We start from the raw sequence: 17,636 nt of genomic DNA on the forward strand, positions 1-17,636 counted from the left end.
AAAGTATTTATTCACGCATGAGATGCGGGCAGCCAGCATTTATTATCCATCCCTGGTTGCCTTTGAGAAGGTGGTGGCGAGCTGACTTCTTGGGCCACTGCAGTCCAAATGCTGCACGTCAAACCACAATGCCATCAGGGAAGGAATTCTCGGATTTTGTCCCAATGACAGTGAAGGAAAGGTAATATACCTCCAACTCTGAATTCATTAACGGGATGAGGGCATCGCGGCCAAACAGCATTTATTACCCATCCCTAATTACCCAGAGGGCAGTTCAGAGTCAACCACATTGCTGTGGGTCTGGAGTCACATGTAGGCCAGACCAGGTAAAGATGGCAGTTTCCTTCCCTAAAGGGCATTAGTGAACCAGATGGGTTTTTCTAACAATCAGCAATGGATTCATGGTCATCATTAGATTCTGAATTCCAAATATTTTATTGAATTCAAATACGACCACCTGCCCTGGCGGGATTCAAATCCAGGTCCCCGGAACATTATGTGGGTCTCTGGATTAACAGTCTAGCAATAATACCACTAGGCCTTTGCCTCCCCCGTTTGCAGATGTGGTGCCAATCAAGCTGGCAGCTTTGTTCCGGATGGTGTCAAGTTTCTTGAGTGTTGTTGGATCTGCACTCATCCAGTGAAGTGGGGAGTATTCCATTACACTCCTGACTAGTGGGGAGTCAGGAGATGAGCAACTTGCCATGGGATTCCTAGCCTTTGACCTACTCCTGTAGCCACCATGCTTATGTGATGAGTCCAGCTGAGTTTCTGGTCAAATCTAGAATGTTGACAATGAGGGATTCAGTGACAGTAACACCATTGACTATCAAAGGATGGTAGTCAGATTGTCTCTTATTGTTGTTCACTTTGTCAGGAAGAATAAAAAACCAGCTTATTACTTAAAAGAAGAACAACTGCAGAATTCAAAAGTGCAGAGGGACGGGAGTGTCCCAGTATATACATAGAAACATAGAAGATATGAGCAGGAGGTGGCCAATCGGCCCTTCATGCCTGCTCTGTCATTCTACCCAATCATGGCTGACTGTCCAACTCAATAGCCTGATCCTGCTTTCTCCCTATAACCCTTGATCCCATTCACCCAAAATACTAAATCTAATCACCTCTTGAATACATTCAATGTTTTGACGTCAACTACTTCCCATGGTAACGAATCCCAAATCATCTATCCCAAAGCTTTGCACTGTGACACCTGGTTCTGAACACAGCCACCAGCGGGAACATCCTCCCTGCATGAGGGGGGGCATGGTGGTCCAGTAGTTAGTACTGGTGCCTCACAGCGCCAGGGACCCGGGTTCGATTTCACCATCAGTGTGGAGTTTGCACATTCTCCCCGTGTCTGCATGCGTTTCCTCCATGTTATCAGGTTTCCTCCCACAGTCCAAGGTTAGGTGGATTGACCATGCTAAATTGCCTGTCGTGTTCAGGGATTCCTAAGTTAGATGAGTTAAAGGGGGATGGATCTGGGTGGGATGGTCTGAGGGTTGGTGTAGAATCGTTGGGCCAAAGGGCCTATTTCCACACAGTATGGATTCAAAAAAAATCTACCCTGTCCAGTCCTGTTAGAATTTTATAAGTGTCTTTGAGAACACACCCCTCATTCTTCTGAACTCAAGCGTAAACAATCCCAACCAAGTTAACATCTCCTCAGATGTCAGACTCGCTATCCCCGGAATCTGCCTGGTCAATCGTCATTGCACTCCCTCAAGAACAAGGGCATCCTTCCTCAGAAAAGGAGGCCAAAACTGCACACAAAATTCCAGGAGTGGCCTCACCATGGCTCTGTATAACTGCAACAACACATCTCTGCTCCTGTACTCGAAACCTCTCACAATGAAGGCCAACATACCATCTGCCTTCTTTACCGCCCGCTCTGCCTGCATGCTTACCTTCAGCAACTGGTGCACAAGGATACCCAGATGCCACTGCACACTCCCCTCTCCCAATTTACAGCATAAGTCACAACAGATCAGTAAGCAAGTACAGCGTAGAATCAAGAAGGGTATTGGAATGCTATCCCTTATTATGGGAGACAATGAGCATAAAAGGTCATTAAGCTTCAATTATACAAAGCATTGGTGAGGCCACATGTACATACTATGTACAGTTTTGGTGTCCTTATATAAGGGAGGATATAAATGCACTTGGGGAAGTTCAGATGAAATTGACTAGACCAATACCTGGAATAAGTGGGTTGTCTTATGAAGAAATGTTGGACAGACAGGGATTGTTTCCACTGGAGTTTGGAAGAGTGAGGGTGACTTGACTGAAGAGTACAAGTTCCTGAATGATCTTGACAAGATTGTCACAGAGAGAATGCTTCTTCCTGTGGGCCACTCCAGAACCAGGGGGCACCCTTTTAAAACAGAGATAAGGAGAGTTGTTCTCTACCACAGAAAGCAGTGGGGATAGAGGTCATTGAATATTTTTAAGACAGAACTGGGTAGGCTTTTGTTAAGTACAGGAAGTGAGGGTTTTCATAGACAGATGGGAATGTGTAATTCAAAACACAATCAAATCAGCCATTATATTTTTGAATGGTGGAGCAGGCTCAAGGAGCTGACTGGCCAACGTCTGCTCCTCGTTTGTATGTTTATAATCGCTCCAACTTTGGTGGGTTCCCTTTAAACTGCCTGGGGCCCGAGCTCCCAATTTCCTTCCTCAAACACCTCGCTTCTCCACCTCTCATTCCTCCCAAACCAATGTCTTTGACCGGTCTTATCTCCTTGCCTATCAAATAAAATTTCACAAGAGTCCTGTGAAAGGCCCTAAAATGTTTCAACAAATTAAAAATAAATTCAAGTTGTAGTTGTTGCATCATTGCCAAAATGGACTGGAGTCAGTGGGAAAATGGGAAAAAATTGTTGTATCTCTACTAACTGCTCCCACTGACCACTTTCTATTACCAATTCTCTTCAACCTGTGTCCCTCTGGTTACTGATCCTCCTGACACTGGGAATCGTTTCTCCTTACACACCCACTCAAAACCCATCATGCCTTTGAACACCACAACTAAATGACCTCTTAATCATCATTGTTTCAAGGAATACATTCTCAATGCGTCCAGTATCTGTAAATATCATTCAAGTTAACGTTCCGTGAATGTTCTCCAAGATCTTGACTTCCTTCCTAAAGAGGACAAACACAAAATTCCAGCTGTGATCTGACTAGGGAGCTCAAAAGGTAGAACAGAGCTTCCTTTTTGTCCTCTGCACCCGTTTCAAGCAAAGGCCCAGCCTAATTTCCTAAAAACCAAGTTGCCTTGCCTTGCTACTTTCAGTCATCTGTGAATATATAACTGCAGGGCACTCTGCCTCTCAATGTCCTTTTAAAATTGTACCATTTAATTTCTACTACCTCCTCAGTCTTTCTAACAAGCAGAATTACTTCAGAAAGAGTGAGAAATAAAAGAACAAAATAAACAAGAGAGACAAATAAACAAGCTGGCAATGGGACATTAAGATATAAGAAAGAGTATCATTGCCAAAACAGACTGGAGTCAGTGGGGAAATGGAAAAAGTAATGAAATGAGTGAAATGGAAAAGAAAGACAGTGATAGAAAGAATAAAAAAAGGAGAGAAAGCAGTGAGCAATCAAAGCAAGGTCAAAAATCACACAACGCCAGATTATAGTCCAACAAGTTTATTTGAAGACACAAGCTTTTGGAGTCTCACTCCTTCAGCTGTCATTGAAGAAGGGTCAAGACTCCGAAAGCTTGTGTCTTCAAATAAACTTGCTGGACTACAACCTGGTGTTGTGTGATTTTCGACCTTGTTCAACGAGTTCAACAGCAGCATTTCCACATCATGGACAAAGCAAGAGAAGGCAAGAACAATATTTGTACAGCTAGAGAGCTCCTGCAACTGGAGCTTCAAGGACACAGTCTGAACAAACAGATGATCAGTTTAAGATCTCATTTGAAAGATAAAACTTAAACAGTGCAGCACTCCCTCAACACTGATCCTCCAAGAGTGCCCACTCCCTCAGCACTGACCCTCTGACAGTGTAGTAGTCCCTCAGCGCTGACCTTCCAACAGTGTGACATTCCCTCAGCACCGACCCTCCAACAACGCGTCACTCCCTCAGCACTTACCCTCCGACAGTGCCGCACTCCCTCAGCACTGATACCTTGCATGTGCATCAGCTCGAGGGAGTCCTACTCCCAATGTTGCTGACAGAGATAAAAGGGTTACTACGGATTTATATTTGAGTAATGTGCGTCATAACTCCGTAATTAATACCGGGTGACGTGCTAGTTTAGATTAGATTAAATTCCCTACAGTGTGAAAACAGGCCCTTCGGCCCAACAAGTCCACACCGCCCCTTGAAGCAACCCACCCAGACCCTTCCCCCTATTGCCCACACACCCCTGAAAACTACAGGCAATTTAGCATAGCCAATCCATCTAGCCTGCACATCTTTTGGACTGTGGGAGGAAACCTGAGTATTTGGAGGAAACCCACGCAGACACGGGGAGAATGTGCAAACTCCACACAGACGGTCCCCCGAGGCTGGAATCGAACCCAGGTCCCTGGCGCTGTGAGGCTGCAGTGCTAACCACTGAGCCACCGTGACACCCCTAAATCTGGCAAAATAGTGCAGAATCTACAAGCAGGTGAAGTCAGCTGTACCTTTCTGTTTGGGTTTGTAGACTGGTTTGTCTGTCTGAATAAAAACTGAAGATCCCTTGGAGTCAATGGTAACAGTTGTGAAATTATGGAAGATGTATCCATTGTCAGTGAGATATCGATTGCCCCAAACCTTTAAATGCGCCTGTCCACTGACCCCTGGAGGTACCTGAAGACAAAGGATAAGAGATTAGAGGTGGACAGTGACTGTGGACATACAGAGTTACAGCACCATACTGGATCCTGATTTCTGGAATACTTTGGGAGACCACCTCCCCCCACCCTACATACAGGAGAGTGAACGAGACTGAGGAATCTTTTACTCAACAAACATCACTGCCTTCGGCTGAACAGTGGGCAGAAGGGCAATGGTTGGAAAAGAAAATAACTCAGTTTCTATTTTCAAAGTATGAGTCCTTTTAATGAATAATCTGAATTTATTTTAATCATATCAATGAGTGAAACTTGCAGCAAATTGAAAAGTGTTGCCCACGTGAGAGCAGCAAATTTGAGCTGCTACATTGGTAGTTTTAAGTCTTAAAGAACTAAGGAGCGGCTTAATTTAATGTAAGCGGTAATTTAAATCTAAAGTCTAGTGTGTTCTTACTTGAGAAATTAACTAAAAGTTTTCTTTTGATCGAAAGTAGTTTTATTGCCCCTTTAAAATAGGAATTTAAAGGCACTCAGCTGAAACTAGTTAATTAAACAAGCAATTTGAGAAGCGTTTGAATGAGGGGACGTAAAGGGAGACAGTGCTACTTTGTTGCATGATAGTGTAACTGGAGTTGGGTGTAAAACAGAGGAGGGATCAGTCCCTCCTCTTCTCTCACTGATTTTTCAAGACCCAAGTACTCACCAAAATAATGGTCTTAGGAATATGGGGCAAGAGGAGCAAATGGGGGAGGAGGCTGAGGTAATCAAAAACAGTGCTATCACAGGAAAAGTTTTGACATCATTGGTGGTAAGTAACTGCTAAGTTGAACCTCCACCAGGTTAAGTATTTCACGTTTAGCCAGTGGTCTGGGACAGGAGGGTATGAATTGAAGGGAGCCAAATAGAGGGATCCTGAATTTTTGCATGAGAGAAGGCTTAACTTTTTTTCCCTAAAAGGTATGATGTGGCAAGTAAAAGAAAGTTGGCATAATGGGATCTGAATTGAGTATCAATTAGTCATGTTATTTATTAATGACACAATAATGATACAGAGAGATATATATCCAAACTTGCTGATGAGACAAAGTAAGATGGCATTCGAGACAATGTTGATGATAGCATAAAATTACAAAGGGATATTGGCATACTTTAAATGGGCAAAACTTTGCAGATGGAGTCTGATGTAAGCAAATATGAAGACCAAGAAAGAACAGGTCAGGGAACTTTCTAGATGTATGAGGTTAAATACAATCCATGTTCAAAGAGATCTAGGAATTCAGGTGCATAAATCTTTAACATGTTATGAACAGTCGCAGAAAATAGTCAAGAAACCTAATGGAATGCTGGCCTTTATATTGAGAGGACGGGAGTATAAGACAGCAAAGGTTGTGCTGCAGTTATACAAACGTTAGATCAGACTGGCAGCTCTGTGAGCAGAGCTGAGCATCACGCCTTAGGAAGGATACTAAATAAAAACTGAACGAACTGCAGATGCTATAAATCAGAAACAAATACATAAGTAGCTGGAAAAGCTCAGCAGGTCTGAGCATTGCTGAAGAAAAAATGTCAGTTAACGTTTAGGGTCTGAGGATGGGTCAGCAGACCTGAAATATTAGCTGTTTGTTTTCCTTCACCGATGCTACCAGAACTGCTGAGCTTTTGCAGCAACTTCTCTATTTGTTAGGAAGGTTACACTGGCCTTCGAGAGGGTACAACCAAGATTCATCGAGAATGATACCTGGGCTTCAGGGGTTAAGTTGAGGAGAGATTACACAAATTAGACCTGCTTCCTCGAGAATTTAGATGATTAAAGAGTGATCCGATCAAAGTCTTCAAGACATTAACAGGAAATGACAGGGGAGATGAAGACAAACTATTTCTGCTGGTTTGGGGTTCTCAGACTGGGGCCTGAAAATTAGGGCCAGACCATTCCGGAGAGGTGTTAGAAAACATGTTTATATACAAAGGATGGTAGATATTTGGAAACCTCCCACAAATGGCAGTAATGCCGCGTCAGTTAATTCTAAGTTTGAGAGTTTTTGTTTAAGAAAACATTAGAGGATATGAGCCAAAGGCAGATGAACGAAGTTAGGCCACAGATAAGCCATGATATCACTGAACAGTGGAACAGGGTTTGAGGGGTGGAATGGCCTACTCTTGTTCCAATGTTTCACTTCTGGCAGGAAAATGTAATTGTGATATACAGTTTCTATTATAAATACGACAGGGGCAATCCTTTTTAAACAAATTGTTTAAAGATTTAAAATTACTTACTTATTGTGCCTCAGGATAAATTTAGACCTGTCACAAATTGTAATGCTGAGGCACCCACTGGACAGAATCCTGCCATTCACTGTGTGACTGCAACCTCCTGATAGTGATATGATTGCAATCTGATGGCACCCCCAGCCATATCCCCCACATGGCCAGAATAATCCGAACTGTCAGCTCCTAGATCAAAATATTGGTCTAAAACTTGCTTTGAACCATTTATTTTCTTTAATGCAAAATAATCCAAAGTCTAAAAGTGCAAAATAAAACTATTCATGATTTTTTTTTCCATAGCTGTGGAAGTTTGTTTGTAGATGTTTAGTATAATCCCTCTGCAGGAATCGGTCAACAAGGGGAAAGTAAACATAGGGCGATAGGTCTAGGGAAGGAAAAGTAAAGAGGCTTTCTCAAGGAAAGTGCATTCTGTGACCTCAGGACATTCCTAAGGTCTTTGCAGCCAATTAAGTGCTTCTGAGGTGTAGCCCCTCTAGCATAGGAGAGTGAGAGATAGAACTCAAATTCACACGCAGCAAGATCCCACAAACAAATGTAAAAACAAACTTTTTTTTGTTTTTGTGATACTGATTGAAGGATAAATAGGGGCCTGTCCTGCTGTTCTTCAAATAGTGAGCATGGGTTCTTTTATCTCTACCAGAGAGAGCGAACAGAACGTCATTGAAAAAAAATCCCAGGTCAGATAGTCACGGAGATTGTTTCTAGGCACAAGTGTTTTTTTCTCAAACTTGTTTATGGCATAATGGCACTGCAGGCTTGGCAAGCAATTACAGTCCATCTCTAACTGTCCAGGGTCAGTAAAGAGTCAAACCTGCTACTGTGGGTCTGCAGTCACAGAGACAGTCTGGGTAATGATTGTAAATTGCCTTTCTTGTAGAATGTCAGTGAATCCAATGGGTTTTAAAATTGACAGTGGTTACATGGTCACCATGAGGCAAAGGACAATGAGAAGTTAAAGGAAATTAGCATTAATAACAAGGTTGTACACAAGAAATTAATGGGGCTGAAAGCTGATAAATCCCCAGGATCTGATTGTCTACATCCAAGAGTGCCGAAGGTGGTGGCTATAAAAATAGTCAATGCTTTGGTGATTATTGTGCCAAATTGCTCAGCATATGGAATGATAATCTATTATAACAGATGGGATGAATAGACATCTGGAGAACAACTGGGGACAGTCAGCATGGGTTTGTGAATAGGAATCCTGTTTGACAAGCTTGGAGATATTTTTTGAAGATGTCACACAAAAAATTGATAGATGTAGAGGCAATGGACATTGTATACTTTAATGTTAAGAAGTTTTCATTAAACTACTGTAAAAGGAAGCTGGTTTAAAAAAGAAAAGTTGCACATGGGTAAATGGTAGGTAATGTTCTGGCATGAATTAAGGATTGGCTTAAAACCACAGTCCTGGAATAACTGGGTCATTCTTGTCTTGGAAGCTGACTACTGGAATACCATAAGGATCACTGCTTGGGTCCCAGCTGTTCACAATCTATGGCAATCGTTTGGAGGTTGGGATAAAAAAACTTCTAAATTTATAGACAATACAAAGCTAGGTAGGAATGTGTTGGAAGGAAGCTTTTGAACAGAGTAGTGATAGGAACCAGGGCCAAGTGGATCTCAGTCAGAGATCCTTGATTGAGGTTGTTAACCTGGGCCAATCAGGGTGCCTTGGCTGACAGATATAAAAAGGAGATTCAGAAGATCTTCTCAGTCTACGGACTGGCTGGTTAGAGCCCCTGCACTCTGTGCATGTAAATAAAGGATGACTTGGTGATGAGGCACTGGCTTCTGTACAGTTATTTCAGTGGTGACAAATGAAAACAGTAAATGCATTAAGAACATTTGCCCACAACGGTCATCTTTGAGTTGGGGTAAGCATTTTTGGCATCATGTCTTTTTTTGGAAGGTTGGCTCATTCGATCCTGCCATCAAAGAATGGGCCCGGTTCATAGAATGAATGTAATATGTTTCCCCAGCAAATGATATTGGGGCAGATGAAAAATAACAAGTAATTCTTCTGAATGCTTGTGGACCTGCAGCATTTTTGGTTATTAGGATCTTAACTTTGCCTGAGGAACAAAATATTAAAATGTTTCAAGAGTTGACTGATTTAGTTAAGGAATATTCCAACTCCAAAACTCCTCAAATTCTGAAATGTTATTGGTTTTACTTTGCTGTTGGGAACCAGGGGAATCCTAACTGGATTCTGAGAGACCATTTGGTATATGGGATTAATGGTGTAACTGTGCAAAAGCACCTACTAGCTGAAGCCCAAATGAACTTCAAACAGGCACTGCAGCTGGCTTCATCATGAGAAAATGTTGCAAGTGGAGCATAAGAGCTACAGGCATCCTAATGGAAGTCGACACCCTCACCTGTCTGACTGAGCTTTGGGAATACCACATGAATATAGGCAATGAGAGCCTCATACAGGGCATTTCCTGAGCAGAGGGACCCCAGGTCAGCCACAATAAAGCCAAACCTCAGCCAAGTGGTTTAAAAAGTTCTTCAGGATCTGTGCTGGCAAGCCATTGTAATTGCTGATGGTGTGTGGTTGAGAATGATTCACCTAGATTGCCTCAACATTTTTCACTTAGGTAGCCATTTCCTAATCAAAGTCCTAATTAAATGGCCAGAGGTTTTTCAAGAAGCAATTCTGTGATTTTGTAAGGCCCACTCAGTGCCATTTGCCCTACAGGAAAAAATAGAAGCAGAATTCAGGAGAGTGGGAAGTGAAGGAATCCTCAAACCAGTGCAGAATGGACAGCACCAGTCATTAAGATTGATTTTATTGTCTTGTGTACTGGAGTACAGTGAAAAGCTTTGTTTACAAATAGCACAGGTAAATCATAGTAAGCAAAGATGTACAGATCAAAAGTTGTATAAAACTCTGGACAGAGGCAGACAGGTTACATTGCACAGGGCATGTACTGGGTAAGATCACAGTTAGCAAGATCAGCATTGAGGCTACAGAGTCCATTCATTGATCTAATGACAACGGGGAAGAAACTGCTCCTGAGCCTGCTGGTGTACATTCAAGCTTCTGTATCTTCTGCCTGACAGAAGAGGTTGTAGGAAATTATTACCGGGGTGCGATGGGTCTTTGTTTTACAGCCTTTCGGCAGCAACAAGCTGTACAAATAGGAGTCAATGGATGGAAGGCTGGCTTGTATGATGGTGTGCACAGCCCAGACAACCCTGTGTAATTAGTTATGGTCCTGGGCACAGCAGTTGTCACACTAGGCCGTTATACACTCAGACAGTGTGGTGCATCTGTAGAAGTTGGTGATGGTGCTTATACACAAACCACGTTTCCTGAGCCGCCCGAGTAAGAGGCGTTGTTGTGCTTTCTTGACTCATCTATATGGGAAGTCTAAGACAGATCGTCAGTTATATCACTCCAAGGAACTTGATATTCTCCACCCTCTCAACCTCAGTTCCAATGGTGTTGATGGGAGCACGTTCTCCTCCTTTCTTTCTGAAGTCGATGATCAGTTCTTTAGTTTTGCTGATATTTAGAGAGCAAGGTTCTCATTGCATGAAGTCACCAAGCCATCTATCTCCCTTTTGTATTTTGACTTGTCATTCAATATCTGTCCTACTACTGTGGTATCGTCAACAAACTTGTAGATTGTGAAGCCTGATGGCTCAATTTGCCATTATGGGGATTTCAGGCAAACAGTAAACAGCTTCTCACAACTGGATAAATATCCAACTCCTCGCATTGAGGATTTAAGCACAAAGCTGGCAGGGGGTGTCCTTTACAAAGCTGAACGTAAGCTATGCATACCGACAAATGCAATCAGATGAGTCCCAGAAGTACGCCATAATTAATTCCCATGAAGGTTTGTACGCATATATGAAACTGCCACTAGGGTATCATCAGCCTATACACTTTTCCAGCAGACAATGGAGAACATTTCAGAAGGGCTACCCTGGTTGCTCTCTAACTGGATGATGTACTAATTACTGGGAAGACCAATAAAAAGCACCTGGAGAACTTGGACATCATGCTTAAATGATTTTCCCAGGTGGCCACGTGCCTTTGGAAGGGAACAATGTATTCCAGGTGCCCCAAGTGATCTACTTGGGTTACACCTGTGGGAAGATGAAGTGAGGATGATCAAAGGAGCCCCAGCTCCGCATGCCTGAGCATAGATCTTTCTTCAGGTTGGTGAATTATTACAGTAAATTCCTTCGTAACCTGGTCTCCATCTTCACAAACTGACACCTGCTGTTTGGAAAACAAAGGGTCAGCCTTGGAAATGGTCATTTAGCCAAGAAATAGAATTTAAGGAAGTGAAAAAGCAGCTATCACCATCGAAGGTGCTGACCCACGATAACACCAAGTGAGAGGTGGCTCTGACATGAGATGTCTCCCCGTATGGTATCAGGGTGGTGCTGGCCACTGGCGGCACAATGGAGAGGGATGCACGATAGCATACGCTTCCTGGACTTTGGCTAATGCCAAATGCAAATACACCCAAACAGAGAGGTTGGTTTGCTGGTCATCTTTGGCGTGAAGCAGTTCCACCAGTACCTTTACGGACAGGAATTCATCATATTAACAGATCACAAGGTAATGGGAGAAACAGAAGGGCCATTACAACCAGGATTGAAACCTTTTTGGACCTGGGGAGACCAGATCACAGTACAGGACAGCATATTACTGCCAGGTGATTGTCCTGAGTAAAGGTCACTGCCAGATATTGACTGAACACCACCCGGGTCATCTAGGGGTTTCCACATGAAGATGTCGGTGAGGAAATTGTCTGGTGCCCAGGATTGGATACAGGCACAGCTATATTGGTGGAGCAGTGCCCAAAGTGCCAATATGTACAGAAGTTACCACCAACAGTACCCCACATTCATAGGAACGGCTAGGTAAATCCTCGATTCTGTTACATGTTGACTATGCTGGGCCTTTTTTTTAAAATGGGCTCCCTGTTCCTGGTCAATGTGGATGCCCATTGAAATTGGTTGAAAGTAGCGAGTTTTGAGAAGATTTGTTTGGAAGTGCTTAGAGTTCATTCAGCAAACTCAGACGATAAGTGAAACGCTGCGAGCATCGTTCGCGATCCACAGACTCCCACATGGACAACGGGATGTCATTTACCAGCAGAGAATTGGAGTATTTCCTAAAGTTGAATGGCATTCGGTATGTTCGAATAGCTCCTTGCCATTCATTGTCCAATAATCTGGCACAAAGAGCTTTCCAAATTTTGCAAGCAGGCTTAAAAAATAACAGCCTTCAGCCCTTCCCTCGATACCAAACAGTCCTGATTCCTGTTTGATTATAGGACCACCCCTCACAACTACAGGGAAAGCTCCAGCAGAGTTGCTAATTGGGAGAAGACTCCACAATCCTCTACGCCTCCTTTATGGGAGGAAGACAGACAGACTGTTTACTTCAGGGGATAAACATTTATGTCAGAACCATGGAAATGGCCCTGTACGGTACAAGGCGAGGTCGGCATGAGGCCGTGTTCTATGACATACTAAGTTTGGGTAGGTGAGATGGTCCTGTACAAACATGAGGTTTACCTGAAAGCTGCTGCTTTGCAAACGGGGCAGGAGCAAAACATACCTGGACCCTGAGAACAGCCAGAAGGTCTGTCAGCAACTACAGGTTCTCCGTCTCTGTCTAGTGTCTAGGAAACCTCAGAGTCCGAGATGGATGCAGCCTTGATACCATTATCGCTGGAAGAAGACGACACTCTCCCAAGATACTCCAGACACAAGAGAAGCTCTAAGAGAAAGAACAGGTCTCCATTCCAGGACTTTTCGGGGTGGCGGGGTAATGTAGTGACTGGAACCAGGGCCAAGTGGATCTCATTGACTGAGATCCTTGATTGGCTCGGGTAACAACCCCTATCAGGGAGTCCTGGCTGACAGATTACAAAGAGGAGTGTCAGAGAGTCTCTTGACTGACTCCGAGCTGGCTGGTTGCAGCCCATGCACTTTGCACATGTAAATAAAAGGTGACTCGGTGACAGGATACCAGCCTCATTGCAGTTATTTCAAGTAAGAACATGGCAGATGTGATAGAACGTGGAAGCATGTGGAGTTATGCACTTTGGGAGGAGAAATAAATGGACAGAATATTTCTCAAATGGGAGAGAGATTGGGAAGTGCAGATGTACAAAATGACCTGGGTGACCTTGTCGATAAGTCACTAAAGGTTAATGTGCAGGTGCAGCAAGCTATTAGGAAGCTCATGGAATGTTAGACTTTATTGTCAGAGGATTAGAGTACAGGAAGCGAAAAACCTTCCTTCAATTGAACAGGAACATGTCTACAGCACATCTGGAGTAGAGTGTCAATTTTGGTCTCCTCTCAGGAAAGATAGTATTACCATAGAGATAGTCTGGTGAACCTTTACTGCACGGATTCCCAGGACTGTCTATGGAGAGAGATGGGTTTGTATTCTCTGGAGTTTTAAAGAATGAGAGATGATATCACTGATATTTACAAAATACTAAAAGGAATATGCAGATGCAGCTAAGATGTTTCCTCTGGTTGGGCAGCTGGAACTGGAAGCACAATTTTAAAGAAAAACAATAAGGAGGCAATGCTTGCTAATTCAGACTGAGATGAAGTTAATATTTTTATGGCAAGGGGTTGTGAAACTTTGAACTTCCACATCCCTCAGTGGTTGAGAATTCCAATCTGAGTATATTTGAATTAGTGGTGATAATCTGAAATTTATCAATCATGTAGAGCGTTTTGAGGGAGGGGATGAGTAAAAGGCACGAAGTGTTCGATCAGCCACAATTGTACTGAATGGTGGCGCAGACTTGATAAGCTTGAATGAACTATTCTAACACTTTTTTTTATTGCATTCAAAGTTCACCATCTGTCATAACAAGCTTTGACCTCATGCCTTAGAACATTGAGAATAGAGATAGGGTATTTGCTACAAACAGTGTCTCTGGAATATAACCTGTGAGAATGTGAAATTACCTATTTTGGTAAGAAGAATAAAGGAAGAAGCATATTATCTGAATGGGGAGAGGTTGCCGAGCTTGTGTACAGTACTGCTCACCTCATTTAAGTGAGGGTTTGAATGGTTTAAAAGCAGCTCAGAGGTTTACTAGACAAATACCTTGAATGGGTAGGTTTATGAGGGCTAGGTTTAAATCTGCCAGAGGTTAGAAGGGCAAGGAACTTCCTGGATTGAAACATACAAGATCCTGAGGGGGCTTGATGGGGTGGATGTGGAAAGAATATTTCTTCATTTGGAAAAAATCTAGAACTCGGGGTCAACTCTTCAAAATCTGGGCTGCCCATTTAAAACAGATGAGGTGACTTTATTTCCCCTCATGAGGGTCACAAGTCTTGGAAACTCTCTTCCAGATAAAGGAAGAGAAACAAAGCATTTGAATATTAAGGCAAAGGTAGACAGAGTCTTATAAAGCAAGAGGGTTAAAGATTACTGTCTATTCATAGTAATGTGGATTGCAGGCTGTCATATTAGCCATAATTTTATTAAACAATGGAGAAAATTCAAGGGGCTAAAGGTGTTGCATTTCTGTAAGACGAACAAGGGGGGGGCCTTACACAGTTAATGGTAGGACCCAGGGGAATTTTATTGAACAGCGAGACCTAGGGGTGCAAGCATATATTTCCTTGACCATGGTGTCACAGGTGAAGAGGGTGGTGAAGGCAGTGTTTGGCATACTAGGCTTTGTTGGTCAGAACATTGATGTATAGGCATTAGGGCGGCATGGTGCAGCTATATAAGGCATTGGTGATGTCACTTTTGAAATACTGTATACAGTTCCGGTCTCCCTGTTATAAGAAGGATGATGTTAAATTGGAAAGATTTCTAGAATTTTCTCACAGAAAAGATTTACAAGGACGTTACTAGAACTGGAGAGTTTTGAGGACAGGCTGGATAGTCTGGGACATTTTCCCCTGGTGCATAGGAGGTTGAAAGGTGACCTTTTACAAAACCGTGAGGGGCGTGGATAAAGTGAATAGCAAAGGTCCTCTCCATCGAGTAGGAGAGTTCAAAACTAGGGGCACATGTTTAAGGTCAGAGGGGAAAGATTTAAAAGGGACCTGAGGGATAACTTTTTCCATACAGAGGGTGGTTCATACATGGAATGAATTGCTGGAAGAGGAGCAGGTAGATGCAGGTACAGTTAAAACATTTAAAAGACATTTGGATAGGTAAATGAACAGCAAGGGTTTAAGAGGAATATGGGCCAAACACAGACAAATGGGACTAATTTGGTTCGGGAAAGTTGGTCAGCATGGACCAGTTGGACCAAAGGGTCTGTTTTAGTGCTGCATGAGTCTGACTTCTACAAATGGCCCTCTCCTGCTTGCTGGTGGGTTAGGGAAAGGCATTAAGAAACATAGTGAGAGGGACAGAAGCGATGATGGAGGAGAGGGGCTGGAACAGTATGGATGGAATCAGAAGGTGACATAAATGTTCGTCAATTTCATTACAAAACAAACAAAAACATTGGTGAAACTCAGAGGTTAACATTTTTTTCTCCACAGATGCTGCCAGATCTACTGAGTGCTGCCTGCAATTTCTGTTCTGTTTCAGGTCTGCAACATCTGTGATTGTTTGTTTCAAATGAAACAAACATTGCCAAAACTTTGGGTACTTTTTAAAAAATCTTTCTCTGGCAATAAAATAACAACTTACCTTTAACGTGACTGTCCCTTTTTCTGCAAGAAAAACACAAAACACAGATTTTTAAATTACTAACATTCTGCGATGAGTTTCATATGATGACCTTTTAGTAAACAAACAGGGATCAGCAAGAAATCACACGGAGAACTTACCAAAGACTGAGCCATGACCATGAGCGACAACTGCCCCTTTGGTGACGAGCTGGACCTGGACATTCGTTTCCTTCACTGGATTAAAAATTGTGACACTGACCACCCCCTTCAGGCCTGCTCGAAAAACTGAGGGAGCCGTCACCAGGTAACCCCTAGAACAGAGTGGCAGGCGTTAAGAGTCAATATCCCCTCCCAGACAAACAGCTGCCTCCTCCAACCCAATACCTGACCTGGCCACCCAACCAACACCACCCCCACCCACCCCCAAAACCCACTCTGTCTCTCAAGCTCACTCACGTGCACTCTCTTCCCTCTGGCACTCGCGCGCTCTCCTTCAATCACGCCATGTGCTCTCGTTCATATCTCTCTTCCCCCCGTGTCTCTCTCTCTCATTCCCTCTCTGAGTGGAACTTACTGTCTTTCTTGGCAATGACAGAGGTAACAGTGGTAAAACAGAATCCAACAGTAGCAGCTGACGCGCACACACACACTCTCTCTCTCCTTCCCCACCCCCCAACATGGACACACACTTTCCCATTCCCATGCATATGAACCCTCTCCGTCTCTTTCACCCTTACAAACACTGTCTCTGTCTCTCTCTCTCATGCACAATCTCTTTCACTCTCTCTCTCTCTCTCTCTCTCTCACTAACACATGCAAAGTCTCTCCCCATCACTCATGCAGACTCTCCTCCTCTCGCTCTCACCCGTCACTCACTCACTCAGTCACACACTCCCCCAACCCCCGCACTGTCACTCACTCAGACACACTCCCTCATGCAGACTCCATCGGTCATTTGCTCACTCAGACTCTCCCGCTGTCACTCACTCACTCTCTCTCTCCCCGTCTCTCAAACATTCCCTCTCTCTCTCTCCGTCTCTCTTACATTCTATCTCTCTCCCCCATTTCTCTCTCATATTCTCTCTCTCTAGCGTCTCTCACACACGCTCTCCTGTCTCTCACATTCTCTTTCTGTCTCCTGTCTGTCACATTCTCTCTCTCTCTCTCTCTCTCTCTCTCTCACACACACTCTTTCTGCCCCCTCCCATTCTTTCTCTCTCCCCCATCTGTCATTCACACACTCCCCAGTCTCTCACATGTTCCCTCCATCTCTCTCCTCCCCTCTCTCTCCCCTCCCCCACCCCCACACCGTGTCTCTCTCTCTCTCTCTCTCTCACCCCCATTTCTCACTCCCTCCCCCGTCTCCCTCTCTCCCACTATCGCTCCCCCAATGTCTCTTTCAATCTCTCTCCCACTCTCTCTCTCCCCGTCTCTCACTCACTCTCCCTCTCTCTCCCCGTCTCTCACTCACTCACTCTCCCCGTCTCCCACTCACTCACTCTCCCCGTCTCCCACTCACTCACTCTCTCTCCCGTCACTCACTCTCTCTCTCTCCCTCCCCCGTCACTCACTCTCTCTCTCTCCCTCCCCCGTCACTCACTCACTCTCTCTCCCTCCCCCGTCACTCACTCACTCTCACTCTCTCTCCCCGTCTCTCACTCACTCACTCTACCCGTCTCTCACTGACTCACTCTCCCTCTCTCTCCCCGTCTCTCACTCACTCTCCCTCTCTCTCCCCGTCACTCACTCACTCTCCCTCTCTCTCCCTCCCCCGTCACTCACTCACTCTCCCTCTCTCTCCCCGTCTCTCACTGACTCACTCTCCCTCTCTCTCCCCGTCTCTCACTCACTCTCCCTCTCTCTCTCCCCGTCAGTCACTCACTCTCCCTCTCTCTCCAT

General features: G+C 44.0%; 1 protein-coding gene across 1 annotated transcript in view; it reads right to left on the reverse strand.

Moving 5' to 3' along the window:
• Positions 1–16,829, reverse strand: part of cpamd8 (C3 and PZP like alpha-2-macroglobulin domain containing 8) — a 160,153-nt gene extending 143,324 nt beyond the window's left edge. The window contains exons 1-4 of the mRNA XM_048560038.2: positions 16,312–16,829; positions 15,897–16,048; positions 15,757–15,779; positions 4,653–4,818 (exon numbers count right to left, since the gene is read on the reverse strand). Of these exons, the coding sequence (XP_048415995.1) occupies positions 4,653–4,818; positions 15,757–15,779; positions 15,897–16,048; positions 16,312–16,502 (532 nt within the window). The 5' untranslated portion in view covers positions 16,503–16,829. The remainder of the gene's footprint in view (positions 1–4,652; positions 4,819–15,756; positions 15,780–15,896; positions 16,049–16,311) is intronic.
• Positions 16,830–17,636: the final 807 nt, after the last annotated feature.

Source organism: Stegostoma tigrinum, chromosome 30, assembly GCF_030684315.1.
Source record: "Stegostoma tigrinum isolate sSteTig4 chromosome 30, sSteTig4.hap1, whole genome shotgun sequence".
NCBI classification, from domain to species: Eukaryota; Metazoa; Chordata; class Chondrichthyes; order Orectolobiformes; family Stegostomatidae; genus Stegostoma; species Stegostoma tigrinum.